The sequence below is a fragment of the Gobio gobio genome (assembly GCF_949357685.1).
Source record: "Gobio gobio genome assembly, chromosome: 6".
Lineage (NCBI taxonomy): Eukaryota > Metazoa > Chordata > Actinopteri > Cypriniformes > Gobionidae > Gobio > Gobio gobio.
This window is the reverse complement of record NC_137102.1, coordinates 13,308,390-13,335,779: the sequence shown is the minus strand read 5'-3', so window position 1 is coordinate 13,335,779 and position 27,390 is coordinate 13,308,390. Positions and strand designations below refer to the sequence as shown.

General features: G+C 38.8%; 1 protein-coding gene across 1 annotated transcript in view; it reads left to right on the top strand.

The window, feature by feature from the left end:
* Positions 1-27,390, top strand: part of kcnh2a (potassium voltage-gated channel, subfamily H (eag-related), member 2a) — a gene marked incomplete at both ends in the record, with an annotated part of 56,668 nt that overhangs the window by 24,109 nt on the left and 5,169 nt on the right. Inside the window, 7 exons of the mRNA XM_079820553.1 lie at positions 21,344-21,766; positions 23,362-23,758; positions 24,463-24,662; positions 24,809-25,061; positions 25,695-25,888; positions 25,969-26,089; positions 26,173-26,424. Coding sequence (XP_079676679.1) covers positions 21,344-21,766; positions 23,362-23,758; positions 24,463-24,662; positions 24,809-25,061; positions 25,695-25,888; positions 25,969-26,089; positions 26,173-26,424 — 1,840 coding nt within the window. The remainder of the gene's footprint in view (positions 1-21,343; positions 21,767-23,361; positions 23,759-24,462; positions 24,663-24,808; positions 25,062-25,694; positions 25,889-25,968; positions 26,090-26,172; positions 26,425-27,390) is intronic.

Here is a 27,390-nt window from a genome sequence, read left to right as displayed (position 1 = left end):
ACACGTGCTTCGTTTGCGCGACTAAACCATCAAATACACAAAAAATAGCCTATATCTCAAAATGACAGGCTTGGAGAGTATTCACTTAAACACAGTTTAGCTTAAATGGGCGTAAATAGTTGGGAGAAATTAATGGGAGAATGATATTAGATCTGCGTCTTAAAGGGGCAGCATCTAATAAACCTGGTGACGATTGAGCCAATAATGTGAATCAAACAACAAAAAGCAAAGAGAAAATTACTTGCAGCTCTTGTATGATATGTGATGGCCTTACTTTTTTTTTTTTTTTACCTTTTTATTAATCATATATATATATATATATATATATATATATATATATATATATATATATTGTAATAAAATTTGATTAATAAAAAGGTAAAAAAACCAACATCATGTAATAAAATTTCACAATATGTTTTTTTTTGTGGTATTTTTGATTAAATAAATGCAGGCTTGATAAGCATGAGACTTTTTGCAAAAACATAAAATAGTATCCAAATACTTTTTTATTTTTATATATTGCCCCTTTCTTACATTTGAGCCCTTGCCCCTTTTTGCACATCCCTGCAGGTTATTGAAGTAAAATAGGCTATAAGCTAGTCACCTTTTAAACTAATAAAAAGCTTAATTTGGATTTTAATGTTCAAAATGTCTATTTCTATCCACAAAACTTGCCAGAAATCATGGTTTAAGGTTTTTGTTTTTTTTTTTTATTCCGGAGGTGCATGCCCCCGGACCCCCTGACGCGCGGCTTGGTAACAGCACCGCTGCTGGAAAAAATTCTAGGGGAAACACAGAAAACTGTGTTTAAGCTGAGTTTAAACTGTGGTCTCTGGGAATTCCCCCCACCCCCCCAAAAAAAAAAAGCTTTTTTAAAATCATGTAAAAAATAAAAAGGAGATAATGCATATGCAGTTCACTCGTACAGTCCTTTATAATTGCTCCACGGGAATATCTCATACCTGGGAATAATGCAGCATCCTGATCAGAGTCATATAGACAGCTGCACATGGCTGGCTGAACAGACACTTGCCCTGCATTCCCGTTTGAAGGGCATTCCAACAGAGCACAGAGGGAATGAGGTCATGCCAAAGGTCACATGGCACATGCCGCGAGGTGTCCTTCCATTTTCAGCTGAGTTATCTAGATGCCCCATGACAGAAAGATCTATATCTCCTCAACTGAGCAGCCATTAGCACTCATGTGGGTTGTGTGTTCAGAGATGCTTAGTCATTTGTCTCTGTTTAGACCAGTGCCCTGTTGACATAATCACTATTTAGGGGTAGATTTAATTGAATTGAAGTTCATACATCCACAATATTTCTAAGTATTATTCAAAAAAGTGTTTTTCATAGTAGTATTTGATTTTTAAATCACATTTTTTATCATTGTGTGTCTATTCTAATAATAAAGTCTTACATATCAGATTTTTTTCTTTAAAAGTAATACTTTCATACATCAAGGACACATTATTTTGATCAAAAGTGATAGTTAAGATTTACATTACAAAAGATTTATATTTAAAATAAATGCTGTTCTTTTGAACTTTCTATCCATCAAAGAATCCTAAAAAAGGTGTTTTTCACAAAAATATTAACTGTTTTCAGCTTTGATAATAATAAGAAATGCTTCTTGAGCAACAAATCATCCTATTAGAATGATTTCTGATGGACCATGTGACTGAAGTAGTGATGCTGAAAATTCAGCTTTGGCATCACAGGAATAAATAACATTTTAATATTATAATAATAATATTTCAGAATTGTACTGCTTTTTACTGTATTTTTAACAAATAAATGCAGCCTAGGTGAGCATAATAAATGTCTTTAAAAAAACATAAAATCGTACCAACACCAAACTTTTGAACAGCGGTGTATTTGTTTCATTATTTTAAATAAAATTAATTAATTTCAATTTAATTAAAAAAAAAAAATCAGTGCAGACACAGTGTTTTTGTTCTTGTAAGGGAGGTGTTTTCACAGAGGTGTGTTTTGCACAGGTGACTCACAGCTGTTAGTTGTGAATTGCTGATGTCTGTGCCAGGGGAACTTCTGACACTCCTTATCAGGAATTGATGTGTTATTTTGGTTAATGCAATGCTGTAGGGAAATAGAGGTATACCTCATCCCCTTCCTCTACCTCTGTCCTATCACAGAAATGGTATCCCTCTGGTGCTTCTCTCAAGAGCCCCAACCCACTTAAAGTGTCATTAGCTCGTTAATCAAACGATCACACTCACAGGAGGCCTGACCCAAACAACAAGCCTAGTCTCTTTCCATCAGAAACTCTTCATTATTTCTCTGTTTTTGTATGTGTGGGTGGGTGGTGAGTCCCAGAATTGTTGGGTAGAACAGCAAAAACTGTTTATTTAGTTAATGAATTATGCATTGAAATGCTACTGTGCCGATCGAGCTGTATTTGATCGTAAACAAAAATCATGAGAGGTTGCCCTGCAGTCCTTTGCGTGCACTCTTGCATACACACATTTCTCGTCCCCTCCACTCACTGACAATGTGCTGACGTCATTACAGTCTCCAGCCTGTGTAAAATGCTTACATTTTACCAGGTCAACACTAAACCATATGGCTAATCCTGATATGATGCTGATAGATATTAATTCAGAGATCATGCAAATGGAGAATAGCTAATGAAGCCGCTGGGCCACCTCAGGTGAAGTTGTCAATGAATGGGCTCCCCATTATGAGCTTTTCGCAGGATGCGTTTTTGCATTCAAAAACAACTAGAGGGAGCAAAATACACTGTAATTGTGATTCTGAACCACTTTTTACTTGACACAGTGCCTTGTTGCAGAGCTCGGAAAAAAACTGTGAAACAGTCTCTCCAAACAAGCAGTTCCTGATTACATAAAAGTAGGGGGAAACCCCGCCCATGACTGGTGATGATCTACCCTATTAGCATAGATTACGCACTGAGTGAGCCGCAGCAGTCCGCCAATTCTGTTTCGGAGTAGCAGCTGGAGATATACAATGTCTGCGGCAAAAAAAAACATTACAAATGTTCTGTTATTGGATACACCACCGAACATAAGAGTCTCCATAGACTCCTGGCATCTGAGCCACTGAGGATGCCGTGGTTGAATTTAATTTATGAAGTTTTGCCACATAAAGTAGTTTAAGTGTTATATATTTGAGCAAATCATTTTATGGTGGACTGCTTCACAAACAAGGGCCAGTTCAATGCTGGATTTACATTTACATTTATGCATTTAGCAGACGCTTTTATCCAAAGCGACTTACAACTTGGGGGTACAATAAGCGATTGATCGTGAAGAGTCGAGTGAGCGCAACAAGTGCCTGAAATACTTGGTCCGTGTACATTTATCAGTGTAGCACAGGCTAGAGTAGGGCGGGAAAGAGGAGGAAAAGAGGAAAGGAAAGGTTTTTTTTTTTTTTTTTTAGGAGGTTAAGTGCTCACGGAAGAGATGAGTTTTTAGTTGACTTTTGAATGTTGTCAATGAATCCGCATTTCGGATGGCGGTGGGCAGATCATTCCACCAGCTGGGAACGTTGAATGAAAATGTTCTGGAGAGGGATTTTTTGCCTCTCTGTGAAGGTACCACAAGCCTTCGCTCCTTGGTTGAACGAAGGCTTCTGGTGGGGGTGTGGCGACGTAGAATCGAGTCAAAGTATGCAGGAGCTGAGTGCGTGGTGGCTCTGTTGGCAAGCGTCAGCGACTTAAACTTGATGCGAGCAGCGAGTGGTAGCCAGTGCAGAGAGATGAAGAGTGGTGTGACGTGGGTCCTTTTGGGCTCGTTGAAGACCAGACGTGCCGCTGCATTCTGGATCATTCGAAGTGTTTGGATCGCACAAGAGGGGAGTCCAGCCAGAAGCGCATTGCAGTAGTCAAGTCTAGAAATAACCAGGGCCTGGACAAGAAGCTGTGTTGCGTGTTCTGTTAGGAACGGTCTGATCTTCCTGATGTTGTAGAGCGCAAACCTGCAAGAGCGAGCTGTCTTAGCAATGTGATCTCTGAAGGACAACTGGTCATCAAATGTAACTCCAAGATTTCTGACTGATTTTGAAGGGGAGATCAGGGATGCACCTAGCTGGATGGTGAAGTCATGTTGCATAGTGGGACTGGCGGAAAAGATGAGGAACTCAGTCTTTGCCAGGTTGAGCTGTAGGTGATTTTTACTCATCCATGCAGAGATGTCAGCCAGACAGCTGGAGATTCGTGCAGCTACTGTGGGGTCGTCTGGTTGGAATGAAAGGTAGAGCTGAGTGTCATCAGCATAGCAGTGATATGAGAAGCCATGTGCCTGTATGATGGGACCTAATGAAGTAGTGTAAATGGAGAAAAGGAGAGGTCCAAGCACTGAGCCCTGAGGAACCCCCGTGGTCAGTTGATGCGCTTGGGATTCCTTTCCTCTCCAGGCAACCTTGAAGGACCTACCTGTGAGATAAGATTCAAACCAATGGAGCAGAGTCCCTGTGATGCCCAGTGATGAGAGGGTGGACAGAAGAATTTGATGATTTACCGTGTCAAAGGCAGCAGATAGATCAAGGAGGACAAGGACTGATGATTTGGACTCAGCTTTAGCTATCCGCAGTGCTTCGGTGACCGACAGTAATGCAGTCTCTGTGGAGTGGCCCCTTTTGAAACCGGATTGGTTCGAGTCCAGCTGGTTATTCTGTGAGAGGAAGGATGAAACCTGGTTGAAAACAACTCGTTCAAGAGTTTTTGCTATGAATGGCAGGAGAGAGACAGGTCTGTAGTTATCTATGAGTGATGCGTTTAAAGTGGGTTTCTTAAGCAGTGGAGTTACCCGAGCCTGCTTGAAAGTGGTAGGGAAAGTGCCAGTGCAGAGCGATGTGTTGATGATGTGTGTGAGTGCAGGAAGGAGAGTAGGAGAGATGGCTTGAAGGAGGTGTGAGGGAATGGGATCGAGAGGACAGGTGGTAGGATGGCTGGAGAGGAGAAGTTTAGATACTTCGGCCTCAGTGAGTGTGGAAAATGAGGAGAGAGTATGTTCGGTCGTGGAAGTGGCTGATCTAAAATCCACAGTGTGTGGGGGTGAGAACTGATTGCTGATAGTTGTTGTTTTGTTTGTGAAGAATTGTGCAAAGTCGTCTGGATATAGGGAGGTGGTGGGGGGTGGAGGAGGAGGACAGAGCAGAGAGTTGAATGTTCTGAATAGTGTGCGTGAGTTTGAGGTGCTGCTGATTTTGTTTTGGAAATAAGAATATTTAGCTGCGTGTACTTCATTCAAGAAGGATGAGAGCAAAGACTGATACTTAGCTAGATCTGATGGGTGATTTGATTTATGCCATTTCCTCTCTGCTGCCCTGAGTGTCATCCGATGTTCACGAATAACATCAGATAACCAAGGGTTAGAGGGAGTAGCTCGTGCTGGCCTAAAAGAAAGAGGACAGATATTGTCTAGACATGAAGTTAAAGTGGAGCAAAGAGTGTCAGTTGCAGTGTTAACATCCATAGAAGAGAATTGTGTGGATGAGGGAAGGGAGGAAGAGACAGCAGAGGAAATATGAGAAGGAGAGAGTGAGCGCAGGTTTCGTCTGAAAGTATTAAGTTTAATCTGTGTATTAAGTTGAATCTGTGTAATTCTGAGGTGTATCAATTTAAAGGGATAGTTCACCCAAAAATTTAAATTCTGTCATCATTTACTCACCCTCAAGTTGTTCCAAACCTGTATGAGTTTCTTAGTTCTGCTGAACACAAAAGAATATATTTTGAAGAATGTGTGTGACCAAGCAGATAGAGCAACCATTGACTGCCATAGTAGGGGAAAAAATACTATGGTAGTCAATGGTTGCTCTATCTTCTTTGTTACAAAGATTCATTAAAATGTCTTCTTTTGTGTTCAGCAGAACAAAGAAACTCATACAGGTTTGGAACAACTTGAGGGTGAGTAAATGATGACAGAATTTTCATTTTTGGGTGAACTATCCCTTTAACTCCACAACAACTACATAAATATATCCACTAACCATTCAGAAATGTCCAGTTACATTCTAAATGTTGTAACTTCCTGAGTCTCTTCATCAGTGTCCGACTCTGGTTCGAACATATAAGGCTGAACACCGCTACTGACAATTGCTGACATTTTGGCTGCGTGACATTCTCCAGTTTTGTTGTTGCCGGAGTGTCTGAAGCACGAGCTGCAAAGTCTCAGCTCTCTTCTGGAAAGGGGACAGGGAGCAGCAGCTCATTTGCATTTAAAAGGACAAAAAGCCGGCATGTTTGGCTCACACCCAAATAGGGACAACTTTGACAAGCTATAATTAATAATCTGTGTGGAATTTTGTGCTGAAACTTCACTGACACATTCTGGGGACACCAGAGACTTGTATGACATCTTGTGAAAAGGGGCATAATTGGTCCCCTTTAAATAACAGTGTATATAAAATGTACACTTTCATATACATTGAAACGCAGCAATGCAGCGTATTTACAGCACATTTTATTTTTTATCTTAGTGTCTTGATAATCCCTGTGTCCTAACCAGGTAGACAATGGCTGATGATTTCATGCTGCATTAATCAGTTTGTGTGAAATGCGTAGTGAGATTTTTCAGGGGAAGCCCAGTGATTAGTTGCTATTAGCTCTGAGATGTTTTAAGAGAGGGCTTTTCTCCTATTACTCTTGCAACTTGCTACTCATAAAAGCATTGTGTGTTTTCTTAGTTACTGAGTTAGTTTTTTCCATGTGTGGTACTATAGGTTCTGCTTTGGAATCTAGACAGATAAAAGTATTTTCATTCAGAAATGCTTTACTGACCTTATTTTTTTTGTGTGTGTGTGGACCGAATCAGTTCAAACAAGTGAAATGGTGTCCCATATGTGTTTGTGGTTTTTATGGCTACTCTCCCACCTATCTTTTTCATGTTATTCAAGGCCTATACTTGCATAAACAACAGCTGGGGCTGGGCTGCCTGCAGAAATCACAAATGTTTTGATGGTAAAAAATAGAATTTAGGAGTTAATGTTGAGCTCAGAAGGCATAATTAATACAAAAATTGAATAAACATTGTGTTTTTTTGCTGTTTTTTTTATTAATTGTAATAGGTTAATATTAATGCTGTTAATCGCACATCAAATTTAGCTGAGAAATTACTCCCAAAAGATCATTTGAAGTCATCAAATAGACATTACAAAAAGTTGCTTCATAAATAAATATTTTTGGGTGAACTATACCTTTAATGTTTGTTTTTATAAATATGGAAAAATTAAATTATTTTTAATGAAATTATACTCTAAATAAGAAACTAAAACTGCCAGTAGGTTGCGGTAAATGTCTAATTGAGTAAGTCATTGAGTCATTCGTTCACATGACTGATTCATTCAGGAGTGAAGTAAATGGTTTTCTTTATGGTCCATTGAATCATTGGTTCACCTGATCGTTCAAAACAGTTCTGCTTTGTTTTTATATTTTCGTTGGCAAAACTGAGCAAAACAGTCAAAATTATGTCTAAAACAACACAATATTAACTTTATAATTAATTTTATTAAACTGTTGTATAAGATCAGTATCGCATTTTTACTCATCTAGTGCTCAACAAGAAAAGTAACAGATGACGATGTATTTAGTTCAACAAAACACATGTAAGCAATGATAGTGTTGATGATTTACCTTGGAGCCTATTTGCGCACAGCACCGGCGGGAATAATCGTGCTCTGACACGGACCACAACAAACGTGCCCACTGTAAAACGCCCTGAGACTAAAACGGGCATTTTTGCCCCATATTTTGAATTTTTGGGACATTCTAACTGCATTTTATAGGCTTCATCACAGTGAGTTGTTGCCCTGCATTATATTCTTCATCAATCAACTATATGAAATGTAAGATGACCTAAATAAGTCCGGGGCGGGGCAAGTGCATTAAATGTGTTAATAATTTTGACGCTTTTTTTAACCAGCAGCCATATCACCCTGTAGCCCAAGACTGGTTTCCTAGTGAAGCTAAGCAGGGCTAAGCCTGGATGGGAGACCAACTGAGAAAACTAGGTAGCTGCTGGTAGAGGTGTTAAGTGAGGCCAGCAGGTGGCGCTCACCCTGTGTTCTGTGTGGGTCCTAACGCCTCAGTATAGGTATGGGGACACTATACTGTAACAAGCACCGTCCTTCGGATGAGACGTTAAACTGAGGTCCTGACACTCTGTGGTCATTAAAAATCCCAAAATCCTGGCCAAATTTGCAAATTTGATTGGCTTCATCACATGGTTTCCTCTCCACCAATAAGCTGGTGTGTGGTGGGCGTTCTAGCGCAATATTGCTGCCGTCGCATCATCCTGGTGGTGGTTGAGGAGATTTCCCCCTTCTATATGTACAGCGCTTTGAGTGCCTAGAAAAGCGCTATATAAATGTAAGAAATTATTATTATTATTTATTTATTTATTTTTACCGTAACTAACTAATCTAGTTAATGCGTTAAATCGACAGCCCTAATTAAGAGCCCAAATATAAATATAGCTGGGATTTTTTTTTTCTCTGCAATTCTGAACTCTAATTCTTAATTAATGGATTAATTATTTTCATGTTCAAATAATTTTATACAAACTAAAGAAACAAAGGTTGTGTTTGTAATGAAAACTTTTGATTGGTATATTTGCTTATCAAGCATTAGATGAAATAGCCTCTTTAATGATGCTTTCTCTGGACATGGGACTCATAGTGGCCAGTATATTCACATTTATTTATGCGTGCCATCCATAAATCTTTTCTGTAATGAGGGTAAGTTTTTTTTTTTTTTTACTTGCTCTTTGGGGATTCGGCCCATTTGGAGTTGTAAGTTAATGAGACGGCATGGAGGATCTACTATCCTTCTGTGTCTTGACTCTAAAGTGCATTTACTTAAACCAAAGAGATTGGATTAGATTCAGATCTAATTTTCTCTGTACTTGATACTAATGACCTCATTACGCAGTGCAACAAAAATACAAAGCAAATTGTGTTTTTGTATGACCATCCGTAAGGAACTTGGGGAAGAAAGGACCAACAAATCCACTGATATTTCATTTTCAGCGTTTTTGATTCTGTAATATTGATTATAACAGCTAGGCTGGACACTTGAATACACCATCACACAGATAATAAATGAGTGAGCAAATATAGCTTATGCTGCATTTAATAAAAAAAAACTGAGTAAACATATATTATGTAAGCCACAACATTATCTTATTTGAACTACGTTCGAGTCTCAGTGTGTGGAGAAACATAGGCCCTAAGTTGTTTTATTAGCAATACTATCATCTTTTCACTACTAATGTCTTTCTGAATGGTCATTTTGTGTAAATGCACTAATGCATCTAATTATTACTTAATGTATAAATCAGCCCAAACTGCAGAAACTTCACCAAGTAGTGTTCATCTTTGCTGTTTTCGAAGAATTTTGCAGGATATGATTTCAATAGGGCCCCATTCCATAATAAATCACGAAGGATGTACAAGGTTTGTCATTATTCACCATGAAATGTGCCTTTAGCTAAGAGTATCTCGAGCAAGGTCAATTCAAATTTCTGTGTCTAATGGGAAACTGAGCAGGTTTAGAACAATGACTACTCAGTGCCTTTGGACATGTTGTTCATTTTTAAATTATGTACATCTCCCAACATACTGCAGAGAGTTTTTATTATTTTAACAGTAAACATGAAGTTAAAATTGTATGGGTGTTAAATAACTCTTTGATTAATTTTGAGTCTAATTTTATCTAAAAGTCTTGAATTTACATTATACTTTTAATGTCTTTTTGAATGGCATTGTAAAGACAGAGTATTAAGTAAATTAGAGACTTTTAGATCAGATTAGACATTGACAGTTGAAAGATGATACAGGCAATATGAGAGTAGCCATTGACATGAACGTCTGACATTGAAACACTAGCACTTAAAAAATGTAACATTATGATGATGTGAATCAAAATGATATACTCTGAAAACAATGCAGAGTGGATGGTAAATTCACATGGACCATGACATAAAAAAATACTTCAGGATTAATTGTATTGCAAACCATTTAAAAAAAAGCTATGACTGAACACCATTATTATCTTCATTATTCGCTCAGTGTCGTGGCAGTAATCATGTCTGTCACACTTCACTGAAGGCCTTCAGAGTGAAAACATCACGAGTCGCATTAAAAACAGGTTAATGTGGTATTGCATATTCAGAGAGGTCTTATTATCGTTGCCAATGTTTTTTGACTCACTTTAATGACAGGGATTAGTCATTGTCACCGATAGAAAGCACAGACTTACAGTACATTGTGTCTTGGAATAATATTGCCCTTTTCTTTTGACGCCCTTTTATCATTATCTAGCAAATAGCTGTTTTTACATTGTGTCATTATCGGTTATACTAGATAGAGTCCCTGCCATCAAACAGGAAGTGTGATCTTTGTTGACACATGAGAAAGGTGACTTCTCTTTCATGAAGTCAGTCATGGGTGAGTTATTTTTCTGTCAGGGGTCATTTGGAGTGTACACATGACCTATAGATCAGTTTTTTCAAAGTGAATGCCAACCAAAATTGGTAAAATGGTAAAAACTTTTATAATATAAAAATATTTATATTTCAAATAAATGCTTTCTTACTGTTTTCAACATTAATATTATAATCAAAAAAATATTACATTAAAATTACATTTTAAAATATAATAAAATAGAAAACAGTTAACTAAAATAGTTAACAGTTGCCCGTGGTTACTTCCAGAGGGCACTCCAACCTGGACTGTCACTCCATCAAGGACCACATCTCCCATAATCCTTTGCCAGGGCTCATTAGCACTCACTATTTACACTTGTGTCTCATTTCCCTGTTCACTTAGCCCTATATAAGCCTGGTTATCTCAGTCATTCATTGCGAAGTCTTGTTTTGTGTCACACTGCATTTCTGAGTGTTATCCCTGATTTCATGTCTCTCGGTTTCGTTGGAATTCTCAGTACGTTACATGCTGGGTGGGACTCTATAACTCTAGGACACTGATAGGTCCTTAAAGGAACACGCCGCTATTTTTGAAAATAGGCTAATTTTCTAACTCCCTAGAGTTAAACAGTTGAGTTTTACCGTTTTCGAAACCATTCAGCCGATCTCACTTTTAGCATAGCTTAGCATAGATCATTGAATCTGATTAGACTGTTAGCATCTCACTCAAAAAAATGACCAAAGAGTTTCGATATTTTTCCTATTTAAAACCTGACTCTTCTGTAGTTACATCGTGTACTAATACCAACGGAAAATGAAAAGTGCAGATCCTGATCCACTGGAATACACTGAAGATTAGGTTGTCATGTTGGTTATGTTGACGGAAGTTAGCCCATTTTCAGGCGCTGCATAATATCCTAATAATATAATAATTTCATAATTTAACACAACCTGCTTACAATCACATCGTTCTCTATAGGGTATAGCTGATTGGCTCCTGCTGTATCAGTGGCCAATGAGCTTGCTGTTCAACCTTGAAATACTTGGTCAGCATTTGCTGTCGCAGTGCTGCACACTTTTAGAAACCCTCCATCTTCCCCAGCTCCACCTGTATACAGGAGATCTGCTACAGGGAATTCATGTATGCTATATTGTTAAGCAGCAGCATGTCTTACTTGCTCACAGCAGTGTGTCGTGTATGTATTGGAAGTAGCAAGTCCCGCACTTGCTCACAGAATCAGCGTAGCAGATCTATTCTGCCAAGACCAAACATATCAACAGTCATATCCATAACCATGCCAAACACTCAGAGAGGTGTCATGACAGTATTTTTACTTTTACTTTTTGACTGTATTTTTTGATCAAATAAATGCAGCCCTGCTGAGCATAAGGGTTTTCTTTGCAAAAACATTATCAAATCTTACAGACCCCAAACTTTTGAACAGTTGCGTATATTAATACATTTTTAACACTTCAAGTTGTATAAATTAACATAAGTTAATACATCATGAAGAAACATGAATTAACAATGAACAATGGTATATTTATAAATTATCATAAACCTAGATGAATAAATGCTGTAAAATGGTGTTCATTGTTCGTCCATGATACCTGATGTTAACACACTGAAGCATATTGTATTAAGTGTAAGTATTACTTATCTTTTTAAATGAGAATAAATCAGAAAGATTTATTTTTGGCAGAAAGCAGTTATTCACCGCACACACTGGCTTGCCTTTGTAATTCAAGTATGGTTAAAACTAATGTGGGTGAAAATTATTCTAAGAGAAGCGAGTGAGAGGTGAGGGTCTGCAACATGCCTGGGAGCTGGGCACAGAGAGAAAAAAACTGCTTTTTTTTAGCATGTTTGTGTTTATCAAGGGAACAGAGGATATCCATCAAGCCCTGCAGCTGGGCTACTGAGAGCGAGGAGGTGGATCAGACAGCCAGCTGCAATTACGTCTCTTCCCGAAGTGGGACTTCCACAGAGAAGAGAGAGAGAGAGCGAGAGGAGCATACACAAACACAGTGTTTCTGAAAGCGATGCAGGGAGAGAGGGAGGGATGGAGAGGGATACCACAGGCAGTTTACTCTCTTTAAAAGGCAAAGCGTGGAAAAAGTGGAACAGCTGCACTGACAGCGTGACGATGGATCCATGCTGCTCCTGTTCAGACTCGTAATCTGATTTTTGTGTGAGAAACTAATGTTGAGATCAGCAGTTTACTGTATTGTTGTGCTTATTGCTGCGCAGCAGTAGGACTGGACAACTTTGAAGGGTGGAAAAAGTGAACGAATTGTTCTGAAATTTAAAGACCACTCAGGCTTTTATTGGAAACACTGAAGAGCTATATCTGAAAGAGAAACTTCACAGTGACGGAAGCGATCCACCTCAGAGGATGACAGTGTTGGTTGTTCCTGTGAGCGGTAGATGAGGTGAGGTGAGATGAACAGTGGTGGATAACAGAGTCTAGGCAGCTGTCTATATGGAGCAGAAATATGTCCTTTAGTGCCAGAGGCAGTATTCCTCAGGAGGGGGCGCAAGGGAGCATTGAGCGGAGAAACACTCGGGTGAAGAGGGTTGTTCGCATTTCTAGTATTGTCGCACAGGAGGTGAGTTTCCTATACGTTTTGTTTTTAGCATTTGATATACAGTACTGTTCAAAAGTTTGGGGTCTGTAAGGTTTTTATTAAATTTTTTTAAGAATACATACTTTCATTCAGTAAGGACTCATGCTGTTCTTTTGAATTTTCTATTCATCAAAGATTCCTGAAAAAAAAAATGCATCACAGTTTCCACAAAAAATATTAAGCAGCACAACTGTTTTCAACATTGATATTAGTAAGAAATGTTTCTTGAGCACCAAATCAGCATTAGAATGATTTCTGAAGGATCATGTGACACTGAAGACTAAGAGTAATGATGCAGAAAATTCAGCTTTACCATCACAGGAATAAATTACATAAAAGTAGAAAACTTAAAAAAAGAAATTGTAATAATGTTTTTACTGTTTAATCAAATAAATGCAGCCTTGGTGAGCATAAGAGACGTCATTCAAAAACATAAAATAATTACTGACCCCAAACCTTTTAATGGTACAGTGGTGTATTACACATTGACTTATAGTTGAACTCATAATAATAATAATTATAATACTATATCTATTCTTATCAATAATGCATGGCTAAACTGAAAACTCAACCAGTATAATATTGACAGTTTAGATTATTTTGACATAACCTTTCTTGGTACACTGAGACTATAAATAATTAGAATTCTTCGAAATTCGGTAATGTTCGGTGTATTTAAAGTAAAAGGAAACATTGATTTTTAAATCAGTTGTAAACTAATGGTAGTCTGTGTGCGGTTTGTCTCCAGTATTGAGAGATACTAGAGTGGAGTCATGGTGTAAACAGCTGCTTCTAAAATGGCATTACTTCCAAATTAAATGCAGTCAGTGGTAGCATTATTTCAGGATTTACTTCAGGTGTTGTTCCCATATTCCCATATTTATCGTTGTCACAAATTTGAAACTTGAATGTTAAACTTTTATATTCTCTGCAGGAAATTAATAGAAAGGAAACCTGGATTGTTTTAAGAGATCACCCGGAAATGAAAATAGTAATTTTAGGGTGAACTATCCCTTTTAGTCGTTACAGTAGAATGTGCCTGTTCTTGTATGTAATGTGATGAAAATGATGCCACATGACATGAACATTGGCACAGGACGGAAACACTGGCATTTGTCTCTGCCCAGAGCCTCTTGTTGGCGGCGTGTAAGATTGGTGTTGTGGTGTCAGAACTGGGCCCTGCTCACCACAGTCACAGCAGTCAGGTCAAGCACCCTACATTCATCTCAACACAAAGATGCCCTTGAATGCCACGCCACCGTCTGTGAGGAACTGAGGCAATCACTCACTGCAAATGGCAGTGCCCTATGGGCTGTAGTAGCGCTTCCTTGATCAACGGTTGCCCTCTCTGACTGCTTCCCCACGAGATTATCTTCCATGGTTAAACTGACAGCTTTCTCGCAGACTCCTTAAGCTCAAAATCTAAACTCTATCTAAAATGTTCCCAAGACCTGAATTCATTTCTTCTCAGGCAGATGAGGACACCCTGGAGCTGGAAGTTGGCTGTATTGTTAATTGATTTGAGGGAGATGATTATGTACTTCAGTAATGGTCTTTTAATGGAGGGGTCTTTTGTGTAAGGACTCGATGTCATGACATTGGTGGACAGCTGGTGCGAGGTAGGAGATCAGGAAAGTTTTGGCCTTGAAGCATGTATAAACCCGAAACAACACACAAGGGATGGATATAGCATAGGTGAATGTTCTGTCATCCAGAGGAAAGGATAGAGATATGGTCCAGTTGTTTTTTATATATAATGAGGATCAATACAGTACTTCATATTAGTGGTACAAATTAGTGGTTGACTGATATGGAATATTTAAAAACACAGTGATTGATTTAGTTACTCCAACCCTAAATACACATTTTTGTATTATTTGTACAATGTGTTAGCCTGGATGCCAGCCGAACTTAGCCCCGCCCAAAACATTTGAGGTCAGGAAGTTCGGTCTGGACTTGATCAGTTGTGGAGCAACTATGCTCGAACCAGAGCTGTTTGGACCAATCAAATTGTCAGGGCGGGCTTTATACGATGATGGACAGATTATCAACAGTAACATAATCATCCACGTCACCAAAGAGCGTTTGGGTTGAATTTGTTTACTAAACGGAGAACTTCGTATATGCATTCACCTTTACTATTTCTCTTTAAAATTATGATCGTGTTGGTAAGTACTCCGTGTATCATAGAATTCTTTTTTACAACGCCGTCAAAGATCGCTTCTACTTCTTCCAGCGTGCGTGCAATTGAGTTCTGTTGACAACCATGCGTCGCTCTGTTGCTCTGATTGGTTGTAGGTCTATCCAATTGAGTGCAGAGGCATTTTCTTTCCTGGTTCGGTTGAAACACGCCTCGTAATCACAGCCCAATGGAGCAGTATCAGACTCATATTCTGACGAGAATCCGAGTATGACGACGTCAGGCTAACAATGTGTAACAAAATGTATGGAATACATTCACAATGATGACGGCATGAAATGGAAATTGTGTCTTTTCTTCCCTATTGTAACGTATATCTGAGTGAAACAAAAATTGTAAGGTGGGACTTGTTTTTGGAACTGATTGGATGGTTGTGGTTTCCTGTTGCTGGGATCTCATGTGAGTGACAGGTTGTCCCGCAAGTCAAATTAATATTTTTTGTTTTCTTTAATCGGTATGTTCAGAATCTACAGGGGGCCTCAGCAAGCTTCCAAGTGGCCTCAAAATTATTTAACATTATTTTTGGAAAAACCACCCTTACAAAAAAATAAGTAAATATTTTGTAAGTATACTGGGCAGGACTCCCATTGTCTTGGAAAATCTGGAGGTAGTGTGACCTGTAAAAGTCATAAATATATAAATTCCTAAAATGACGTGCATTATATTTAATAAAAATAATTATTCTGAATCCTTTTCCAGTAAATCATGAACATCTGGAAGAGTCATGTACATGCATTTGTTTTAAAAAAGTGGAATGATTCAGCAATTGAAACTTCTGGAATTCTGAAATGTAATTATTTTAATTTTAAATATTTTATTTACTTATTTTAATGTATGGAAATTCCTAGTGTCTGTAAAAAAAAAAAAGTTTTTTAAATATATATACACTCACCTAAAGGATTATTAGGAACACCATACTAATACTGTGTTTGACCCCCTTTCACCTTCAGAACTGCCTTAATTCTACGTGGCATTGATTCAACAAGGTGCTGAAAGCATTCTTTAGAAATGTTGGCCCATATTGATAGGATAGCATCTTCCAGTTGATGGAGATTTGTGGGATGCACATCCAGGGCACGAAGCTCCCGTTCCACCACATCCCAAAGATGCTCTATTGGGTTGAGATCTAGTGACTGTGGGGGCCATTTTAGTACAGTGTAGTTTAGTACAGTTTAGTACTCATTGTCATGTTCAAGAAACCAATTTGAAATGATTCGAGCTTTGTGACATGGTGCATTATCCTGCTGGAAGTAGCCATCAGAGGATTGGTACATGGTGGTCATAAAGGGATGAACATGGTCAGAAACAATGCTCAGGTAGGCCGTGGCATTTAAACGACGCCCAATTGGCACTAAGGGGCCTAAAGTGTACCAAGAAAACATCCCCCACACCATTACACCACCACCACCACAAGGCATGATGGATCCATGTTCTCATTCTGTTTACGCCAAATTCTGATTCTACCATCTCAACATGTCTCAACAGAAATCGAGACTCATCAGACCAGGCAACATTTTTCCAGTCTTCAACTGTCCAATTTTGGTGAGCTCGTACAAATTGTAGCCTCTTTTTCCTATTTGTAGTGGAGATGAGTGGTACCCGGTGGGGTCTTCTGCTGTTGTAGCCCATCCGCCTCAAGGTTGTGAGTGTTGTGGCTTCACAAATGCTTTGCTGCATACCTCGGTTGTAACGAGTGGTTATTTCAGTCAAAGTTGCTCTTCTATCAGCTTGAATCAGTCGGCCCATTTTCCTCTGACCTCTAGCATCAACAAGGCATTTTCGCCCACAGGACTGCCGCATAATGGATGTTTTTCCCTTTTCACACCATTCTTTGTAAACCCTAGAAATGGTTGTGCGTGAAAATCCCAGTAAGTGAGCAGATTGTGAAATACTCAGACCGGCCCGTCTGGTACCAACAACCATGCCACGCTCAAAATTGCTTAAATCACCTTTCTTTCCCATTCTGACATTCAATTTGGAGTTCAGGAGATTGTCTTAACCAGGACCACACCCCTAAATGCATTGAAGCAACTGCCATGTGATTGGTTGATTAGATAATTGCATTAATGAGAAATTGAACAGGTGTTCCTAATAATCCTTTAGGTGAGTGTATATTGGGGGCATTTTTGTGAACAATGGAGTCAGAAAGATTGAGAACCACAATTTTGTAGGCATTTATTGATTGCAGATTCCCTGCCAACACGGCTCTTCTAATCTGTTAAATTAAAAGTGTGTTTAATAGATTTTACTGCACAGATTAGTCTGAGAAAGGTAGTAGATGTCTTGGCTGTAGATCAAAGCTGTAAATTGACTGGTGAGGCAGAGAACAAGGAACCAGTGAGGATAACAGTGTGTTATGGTGTGTTGGAGCTTCATTGCAGTTTGCAGTTCCGTCCCAAAAGGCTATTTTCAGTCCCAAGGCCGGTTCCTTCACCCTCATGTCCTCTCTCTTTCCTACCCCTGCTGTGGTACTGGCCTTGGACTGACATGTCCTCCCCCACCCACCCCTTCACCCCAAACAAACTCACACACAGCTAATTCACAAGGACAGTGTAGCCATGCCACAGGAGCCAAATATGTTTATCACCAATTTTGGGTGACATGGGTGAATAAACATGATTTGAAATCTAATGTTGGCTCATTTATAAATGCATATAGACCCAGCAGCAGCCTTGTAATTTCATATGAGTTGATGCTGGTTAATCAGCACTGAGGGGGAATCAGGCCTTGAGTTGAGGAACACAGAAGGATTTTGATGTTATTTATAATCCGAGGTGACAGAAATTCAATAATGGCGATGAACATTACTGCAGATTCATCATCAAGAGATCTGAAGTATTGACTAAAGGTCTCAACTCCTCCTACACTCTGGATATTAATAAATCTAGCTTGAAATTTTTGAAGCCTTTTACTAGAGATGAGATATCATATGCATATTTGAAGAGAAGTATAACCGGTGATCTTCAAAGAGAAGAAAGCACACTTTTTCCTTTTTGCCTACAATGAACACTTTTCTTATAGCATTGCACTACTATTGCCATTCGAGACTAGCCAACCCGATCTCACGGCAATTCGTACGTATTTTACGAGGTGGCTAATTCGAAATCGTACGAAAACGTACAAGTGAAGTCGTACGAATTAGCCACCTCGTAAAATATTGTGTTGGACTAAAGTTATTTATATTTCTTCACTTTTTAGTAAGCCAGTAAGATATGAGCTGTATGTATGTGAACATACTTCAGAATCAGTGGTTCTCAACCAAATATGACTCTTGATAAATCATTTTATTATATTAAAAACACTATATTAAAAGACATAATTAAGATGCTAAAAAAAAAGATCCCTCAATAACTATTATTTTTATTGGAAAAAAAGAATCAGAATCTTATATAATCACAAAATAGTGTTTGATTTTGGTGTGCCCTCTTCCAGTGATCAGTCTCTCCCTATATCTCTCTCTCTCTCTCTCTCTCTCTCTCTCTCTCACACACACTCTCTCTCACACACACACACACACACACACACACACACACACACACACACACACACACACACACACACACACACACACACACACACACACACACACACACACACACTCATTCTGCATCTGCATCAGAGCAATAGCACAAACAGGTCTTTCAGTCTTAAAAATGTCTTTACTTCAAAACTTTTAAAATTTCTTGCTAAATGGTGTAGAGCATGCATCACAAAGCATAGGAATAGATGGACTCTAAGAACCAGGAGAACCCCAACTTAACGGACGAAGCCGGAAGAGCAGAAGTCCACAGAAAAGAAGCTGAGAGAATTAGGAATTGGGGGTGGACAGGTCCTGGATCCGAGGAGAGCAGCTCCTGTGCTCACCGTTGCTAGAGGAGCCATGGATTCTGCCACTTGAGCCGTGAGCGGAGGCAGTCGGAAGATTATTTGTGGATCATGATTCTGACCTTGGTGCTGAAGCCACTGAACAACCTCTTCCAGTCCTGTTCTCCTGATCAGCCTCAGACTTCATTTCAGACACACATGCCTTGCAAACAAGGCTCCCAGAGCCTCCGCTTTTGGGACAAGACAAGTTCCATTCTTGACCAAGAGAGCAGAGAGGTAAGAGCGGCCAGAGACTTTGAGGTTCAGAAAAGTTTGTATTATTATTATTTTTTGTTATATTTGGACAATTTATTCTAGAACGCATTTGTGTATTATACAGTTTTTTATGTGGAATTATTGTGGGTCACTTGTTATTGTCTGACCATGTTTTGCTGTTCCACGCAAATTGGATGGAAACTACATTAGCCTTTTCATAGATTTTTAACCTAGTTACAAAAATAGATGCATGAATTAAACATAATCAATCTGGAAGCTAACTGAGATTTAGATTTTATGAGCTGTTTAGTGCGGGTGTTATTTGTGAGGACAAGTCTCAGTGGAAAGTTTTTTTTAATTTTTTTAAATAGCCTGACTTTAATTTTCATAAACAAATGAAGTCTAGAAAATTCTGTCGGCTGCAAATGTGTATCTTCATTCTAATGGTACATAATGAGCAAGAGAAATATTAGATTAGCATAAATGATTTATGATTCTGCATCACTGGCCTTTGGTTCGGTTGGTTCAGTTTCCTAAGTTCAAGGCTGTCTTAAAACAAGAAATCGTTTGAATTAATATTTATATTTAATAAATCATAATGTGTATATATACACAAATATTTGTGCCTGAGCTATAAAGAATTGTTTATATAGTTATGTAGTGAATAATATTTGTGTGTGTGTTGTGTTTATCAGGATAATTAAGGCAGTAGATTGCAAGTAAGAATATTTAAAACTCTTACGAGAGCAAATGACTAAACACTGGTCACTTCTTTAGGGGTCTGGAAAAAATAATGAGATTAAGTTTGCTGCCTAGAGGGTGTTTACAAGTGTGAAGCATTAATGTTCTCCCTGCAGTAATGTGTACTCAGTGGATATCTCAGAGACTAAACATGGCTTCATTACTTCACCCACACTGAGTTACGGCCCACTCAGTTCCTGTCAGGAACATGTGATAATATTTCTGCCCTACAGCGAGTTTTGTAAAATGTTTCTACAATTAAATGAGGAGAATGGACTGAACATGTTTTGGTTTAACTGGCTAGTCTATGAAACGTACAATTGATGTTGTTGATAACTCATCTGATAAAAGATCATCTCCTGTCCTCATAAAGTGCTATAAATTGGCTGGATTTTATTTATACAAGGACAATGCATTTATATGCAGGGTTGGGGTTTTAATTTAAAAAAAATTTTTTGCAAAATTAAAACTGGAGACAGCAAAAAGTTGAAAATGGCTGACAGCAACAGTTGTTAAGGTAGAATTTAACAGAAACATTGTTTTTTTTAAGTATTAGTGAAGGGTCAATTGGAACCAACCAATTATGTGTGATTTATGATTGTATTATATCTGAATCAAACTAATAATTATTCATATAATTGTACACTATAGCGTTCAAAAGTTTCGGTCAGTACAATTTTTAAATGTTTTTGAAAGAAGTCTATGCTCACCAATTTGATAAAAAAAAATATTTATTTGATCAAAAACAGAATAAAAACATAAATATTATAAAATATTATTATTATTTAAAATAACTATTTTCAGCGTCATTACTCTTCAGTGTCACATGATCCTTCAGAAATCATTCTAATATGCTGATTTGCTGCTCAAGGAACATTTGTGCTACTTAATATTTTTGAGTAAAAGGTGATAATTTTTTTCAGGATTCTTTGATGAATATAAAGTTCAAAAGAACAGGATTTATTTTAAATTGTTGTTTTTTTGTAACAATGTAAATCTTTACTGTCACTTTTGATTAATTGAATGCATCCTTGCTTAATAAAAGTATTAATTTCTTTAAAAAAAAACTTGTTTGAATCTTTTTTTTATTCTAATAGGAGCAGGACACCATTAAAAACAATGACATAATGTCATTGTGTAAAAGTTGTTTTGCTGCAGATGTTCAGCAGCAGGTGCTTTAATATAATAATGAGAAAAGCACTTCGAACAGACATTTTATGACATCAAACAGTCATAATTCATCTCATAATCTGAAAAGACTTCTCATTGTGAAGTATTTTCTTCCTCAGGTGCTGTCTCTGGGTGCAGATGTCCTTCCTGAGTATAAGCTGCAGGCTCCCCGTATCCACAAATGGACCATCTTACACTACAGTCCCTTCAAGGCAGTCTGGGACTGGGTCATCTTGCTGCTGGTCATCTATACGGCGATCTTCACACCATATTCGGCTTCATTCCTGCTCAGCGACGAGGAAGAGGCCGCCATGCAGCGCTGCGGTTACTCCTGCAGTCCACTCAACGTGGTGGACCTCATTGTGGATATCATGTTCGTAGTGGACATTGTGATTAACTTTCGCACAACCTATGTAAACAGCAACGACGAAGTGGTCAGTCAGCCCGGACGGATAGCCGTCCACTATTTTAAAGGCTGGTTCCTCATTGATATGGTGGCTGCCATTCCCTTCGACTTGCTCATTTATCGCTCTGGAGAGGAGGTGAGTGAGCTTATGGGTAATTTTGATTTTTAAAGTTGGCATGAAACGAAAGTTGCGATGGTCTTTTACTTTCCTATTGTTACGTACACTGATCAGGTGAAGTGAACTACACTGATTATCTCTTCATCACGTAACCTGTTAGGGGTTGGGATATATTAGGCAGCAAGTGAGCATGTTGTCCTCAAAGATGTATTTGAAGCAGGAAAAATGGGCAAGCATGAGGATTTGAGCGAGTTTGACAAGGTAGACGACTGGGTCAGAGCATCTCCAAAACTGCAGCTCTTGTGGCGTGTTCCTGGTCTGCAGTGGTCGGTATCTATCAAAAGTGGTTCAAGGAAGGAACAGTGGTGAACCGGCGACAGGGTCATGAGCGGCCAAGGCTCATTGATGCACGTGGGGAGCGAAGGCTGGCATGTGTGGTCCGATCAAACAGACAAGCTAATGTATCTAAAATTGCTCAAGAAGTTAATGCTGGTTCTGATCGAAAGGTGTCAGAATACACATTTCATCGCAGTTTGTTCCGTATGGGGCTGCATAGCCGCAGACCAGTCAGGGTGTCCATGCTGACCCCGTCCACCACCGAAAGTGCCAACATTGGCCACGTGAGCATCAGAACTGGACCACGGAGCAATGGAAGAAGGCTGCCTGGTCTGATGAATCACGTTTACTTTTACATCACGTGGATGGCCGGGTGCGTGTGCGTCGCTTACCTGGGGAACACATGGCACCCGCATGCACTATGGGAAGAAGGCGGAGGCAGTGTGATGTTTTAGGCAATGTTCTGCTGGGAAACCTTGGGTCCTGCCATCCATGTGGATGTTACTTTGACACGTTCCACCTACCTCAGCATTGCTGCAGACCATGTGCACCCTTTCATGGAAACTGTATTACCTGGTGGCTGTGGTCTCTATCAGCAGGATAATGCGCCCTGCCACAAAGCAAAAATGGTTCAGAAATGGTTTGAGGAGCACAACGAGTTTGAGGTGTTGACTTGGCCTCCAAATTCCCCAGATCTCAATCCAATCGAGCATCTGTGGGATGTGCTGAACAAACAAGTCCGATCCTTGGAGGCCCCACCTCGCAACAGGACTTAAAGGATCCGCTGATTACATCTTGGTGCCAGATACCACAGCACACCTTCAGGGGTATAGTGGAGTCCATCCCTTGACGGGTCAGGCCTGTTTTGGCAGCAAAAGGGGGACCAACACAATATTAGGTCATAATGTTTTGCCTGTGTACATCAATAGTGAAACTGCTTCTCGAACAAGAAAATGTAGGACGGCACTTGATTTTGTCCATCGGGAATTGTCACGTGAGTGACAGGTTGTCCCGCCCTCGCACCAGGAAACACATCAACAGAGAAGAGATGCCGCTGTAAGAGGGAGGGGAAATTATTTTTTTTAACGATTAAGAGGGCACATGTATTTAAAAAAAAATTATGATGTGCACGGATAAATCATTTATAATAAATACTGCAGTATTCCATAAAAAAAATAAGAATTGCGAATTTTGATTTCATGGTGACTTTAATATCCTGTCATAGTAGCTGCTAACAACCATCTTATAACCCTTTTATCGTTTTCATGTATTGGCAGACGACGACTCTGATTGGCTTACTGAAGACAGCTCGGCTGCTGCGATTGGTGCGTGTGGCACGTAAACTCGATCGCTACTCTGAGTATGGAGCTGCGGTGCTCTTTCTCCTCATGTGCACCTTTGCACTTATCGCACACTGGCTGGCCTGCATCTGGTATGCTATTGGGAACGTGGAGAGGAACAGTCAATCTCGGATCGGCTGGCTTGATTCATTGGGTGATCAGCTGGGGAAGCCGTTTAATGCGACGATACCCGGCTCAGGACCCTCAACTAAAGATAAATATGTCACCGCCCTCTACTTCACCTTCAGTAGCCTCACCAGCGTGGGCTTTGGAAATGTCTCCCCAAACACAAATTCTGAGAAGATCTTTTCTATCTGTGTCATGCTTATTGGAGGTTAGTGTTTATTATTGAAGGTTAGTATAATTTACAGCTTTTAACCACTATGACTGGATCTCTTTTTGGGACTCGGACACAATTTGCAATTTAAAGAAAGTTTTCTATTTTAATATATTTTTAAAATGAAATTTGTTCCTTTGATGGCAAAGCTGATTTTGATGATTTGATGCTAAAAAAACATTACTATCAATGTTGAAAGCAGTTGTGCTGCTTAATATTTTTGAGGAAACTGAGATGAATTGAAAGTTCAAAAGAACAGCACTTATTTGAAATATAAATCTTTTTAATAGTATAAATGCCTTTAATTTTAAGATCAATTTAATGCACCCTTGCTGAATAAAAGCATTCATTTCTTTAAAAAAAAATTATATTACTGACCCCAAACTTTTGAATGATAGTATATATATATATATATATATATATATCACAATATAATATAATATAATTATTATTTACTTATACTTGTTATTTTTTTTATTGTTTTATCATTAATATTCAAATTTTTTCAATGATAAAGAACCAACGATAGTAATAAACTTCCCAACTAATCATGCTTTAGTTATTTTTTGATACAATTTAGTGATACAATTTGGGGGAATTTTGAAGATTAAGTGGATAAATATTTATTGTTGGTCAATCTGAGTGGAATTTAACACTTTGCACCGAAAGAAAATGTTGATTTGTTGTTGTTTTCTTTACAGCTCTGATGTATGCTAGCATATTTGGAAATGTGTCAGCCATCATCCAGAGGCTGTACTCTGGCACTGCACGTTACCACACTCAGATGCTGCGGGTTCGGGAATTTATCCGTTTCCACCAGATCCCCAACCCACTCAGGCAAAGACTGGAGGAGTACTTTCAGCATGCTTGGTCCTACACTAATGGCATTGACATGAATGCTGTGAGTCACAGAGCCGCATACAGAATACCTTGTGAACACCTGGGCGTACTCTATTTTTTCCCACTCTCTATATTATTGCATACACACGTGACAGGGCACTTTACACAGGATCAGGTATCACATTAACCTGTTTTATCTCATTGCAGGTGCTGAAGGGGTTCCCAGAGTGCTTACAGGCAGACATCTGTTTGCATCTGAATCGTACATTGCTGCAGAACTGTAAAGCTTTCAAGGGTTCCACTAAAGGATGCTTGCGTGCTTTGGCTATGAAGTTCAAGACCACACACGCCCCACCAGGAGACACCTTGGTCCATGCTGGCGATGTGATTTCAGCACTATACTTCATTTCTCGTGGCTCCATTGAAATCTTAAAGGGAGATGTGGTAGTGGCCATTTTAGGTAAAGGAAGAGAGTTTGGATCACAAAAACTGACCATCTCATTGTGATCATATGCATATGTCTGCGGTTTTCCAAATGTTTTGATTCCGTGGACCCCCCCTCCACCTTTTGAGAGGGCTCCCCTTCCTAAAATATAATGGCAGATATATATTTTCAACTTTAAAGAGCCTGTTTAATAACAATATTATAAATGTATGGAAAATATATACTTTATATTACATTGACACTATCATTAGAGTACTTTTAGATGTATAAACTTGAGAAACAATATTTTATTTTACTTTTACTTTAGACAAAGTACTCATTCTGAGAACTGAGAAAGAAAAGCTGTTGTTGTGTAGCTCCACCTTGTGGGCATGTTGCAATTTTTTCTGTTATGTTTCTTTTAATGCTATGCAGTGCCATCTGTTGTTGATGCAAAATATTTATTTTCTTTGTCTAAGAATTTGAAATAGCATACCACAAACTAGCATACCACTCTTACTGTTTATATGGGAAAAAATAGTGAGAATTGTGTGGGAGTATGCTTTTATGAATTTTGTTAACTGAGGATAGATCCATTGAGTCACATTTTAAGCGTTCTTTGTCTTTTAAAGCTTATTGTCAATATAGCTTCCCTTTGCTTATCCTCAGGCAAGAATGATATATTCGGAGAGCCAATTAACTTATATGGGCGTCCTGGAAAGTCAAGTTCTGATGTGAGAGCACTGACATACTGTGACCTGCACAAAATCCACAGAGAAGATGTACTGGAGGTCTTGGACATGTATCCAGAGTTCTCCGACTACTTCTGGAGCAACCTGGAGATCACCTTCAACTTGAGAGATGTACGCTCTCACATGTCTCTGGAACTTGATAACAGGTTTACATTAAAGTGCTTTTAAAAAAAAATGTATCTCCTCAACAGACTAACACTAAAGCTGGTTCAACGAGCAGCGACCCTGATGATTCTGACCATGGCTGTCTTGACCATCACACACGAAGAACAAAGCTGTTCTTTCATTCCAAAAGAAACTCCATCCCACAAGGTAAGAGCTAACGCTGTGTGTTAGTTTTTAGATTCTTCCAGATACTTGGATTTCATTACTACTGCAATTTCTCTTAGTAGCAGATACAGAGTGGACAGAAGACAAACTCAATAAGATGACTCTTCAAACACAGAATCCAAGAAAACAGCACGAGGACAGACAAGCTGCTCATAGGGAGCCGGACATCTTTGCTTCCCAGTCCAGCAGTGATGAAGAGGAAGAGACTAGACGGCCCACTACAATTGTGGACTGCTCTCGGAGCCATATCACTAGCGTCAGCAATGCTAATAGAGACATGGACCTCAACACCAGTAACTCTTTCAACATGCTGTCAGGTAGGATTCTGATAATGTGAACTGTGACTAAATCTCTTTCTGTTATATCTGGCTTACTGTAGAATTTACAGTAGGTGTATTATATAAGTGTTATGTATTAGCTTGCCTAGCTGAGAAAAGCGGACTAGAAAGATCCTGACATTTATGTTCATTTAAATAGAATTGGAATCATTTTCACTTAAAGGGTTAGTTCAGACAAAAATGAAAATGTACTCAACCTTAATTTGTTCCAAACCGATTAGACTTTCCTTCATCTTCGAAACAGAAATCAAGATGTTTTTAATGAGCCCTGAGTAACTTCTGTCCCTCCAATGAAAGTTCATTCACCAAAAAATTATTCATACCTCTTCATTTTTTATGCCTTTTATGTTTGTTTCAACATCAGTTCACACTCCATACACCATAATGACAAAGCAAAAACAGATTTGTGATAACTTTGTTCATTTATTAATAATAAAAAACTGAAATAATTACATTGCATAAGTATTCATACCCTTTTCTGGGACACTTTAGCTCGGGACCATTCCAATTTCACTTCTAGATGTTACTACACTTCGAGTGGAGTTAACCTGTGGCAATTTCAATTGATTGGGTATGAATTGGAAAGGCACACACCTCCCAATAACAGCTGAACATGTATATCAGAGCAAAAACCAAGCCATGATGTCAGAATAACTGCTTGTAGAGCTCAGGGCCTCTAGAGGTGAAGTAAAAACTCACTGACGCCTTGTGTTATTTACAGTCACACGTGAGGCTGCGCGTGGCGCTGCACGGAGAGTGCTGACACATCAGATGCACGTTTAAAACACAGGGAAACGGTGTGAATACAGAACACTACAGTACTTGTTTCAAAATCATTATAAAGTAATTGGCCTTTATCACACTTCCTATTTCCGGTAAGTGAAGCAGTGCACCGCTACTTCCGGTCCCATCGCGAAGCAATCAAAACTATAATGTCTGAACCTT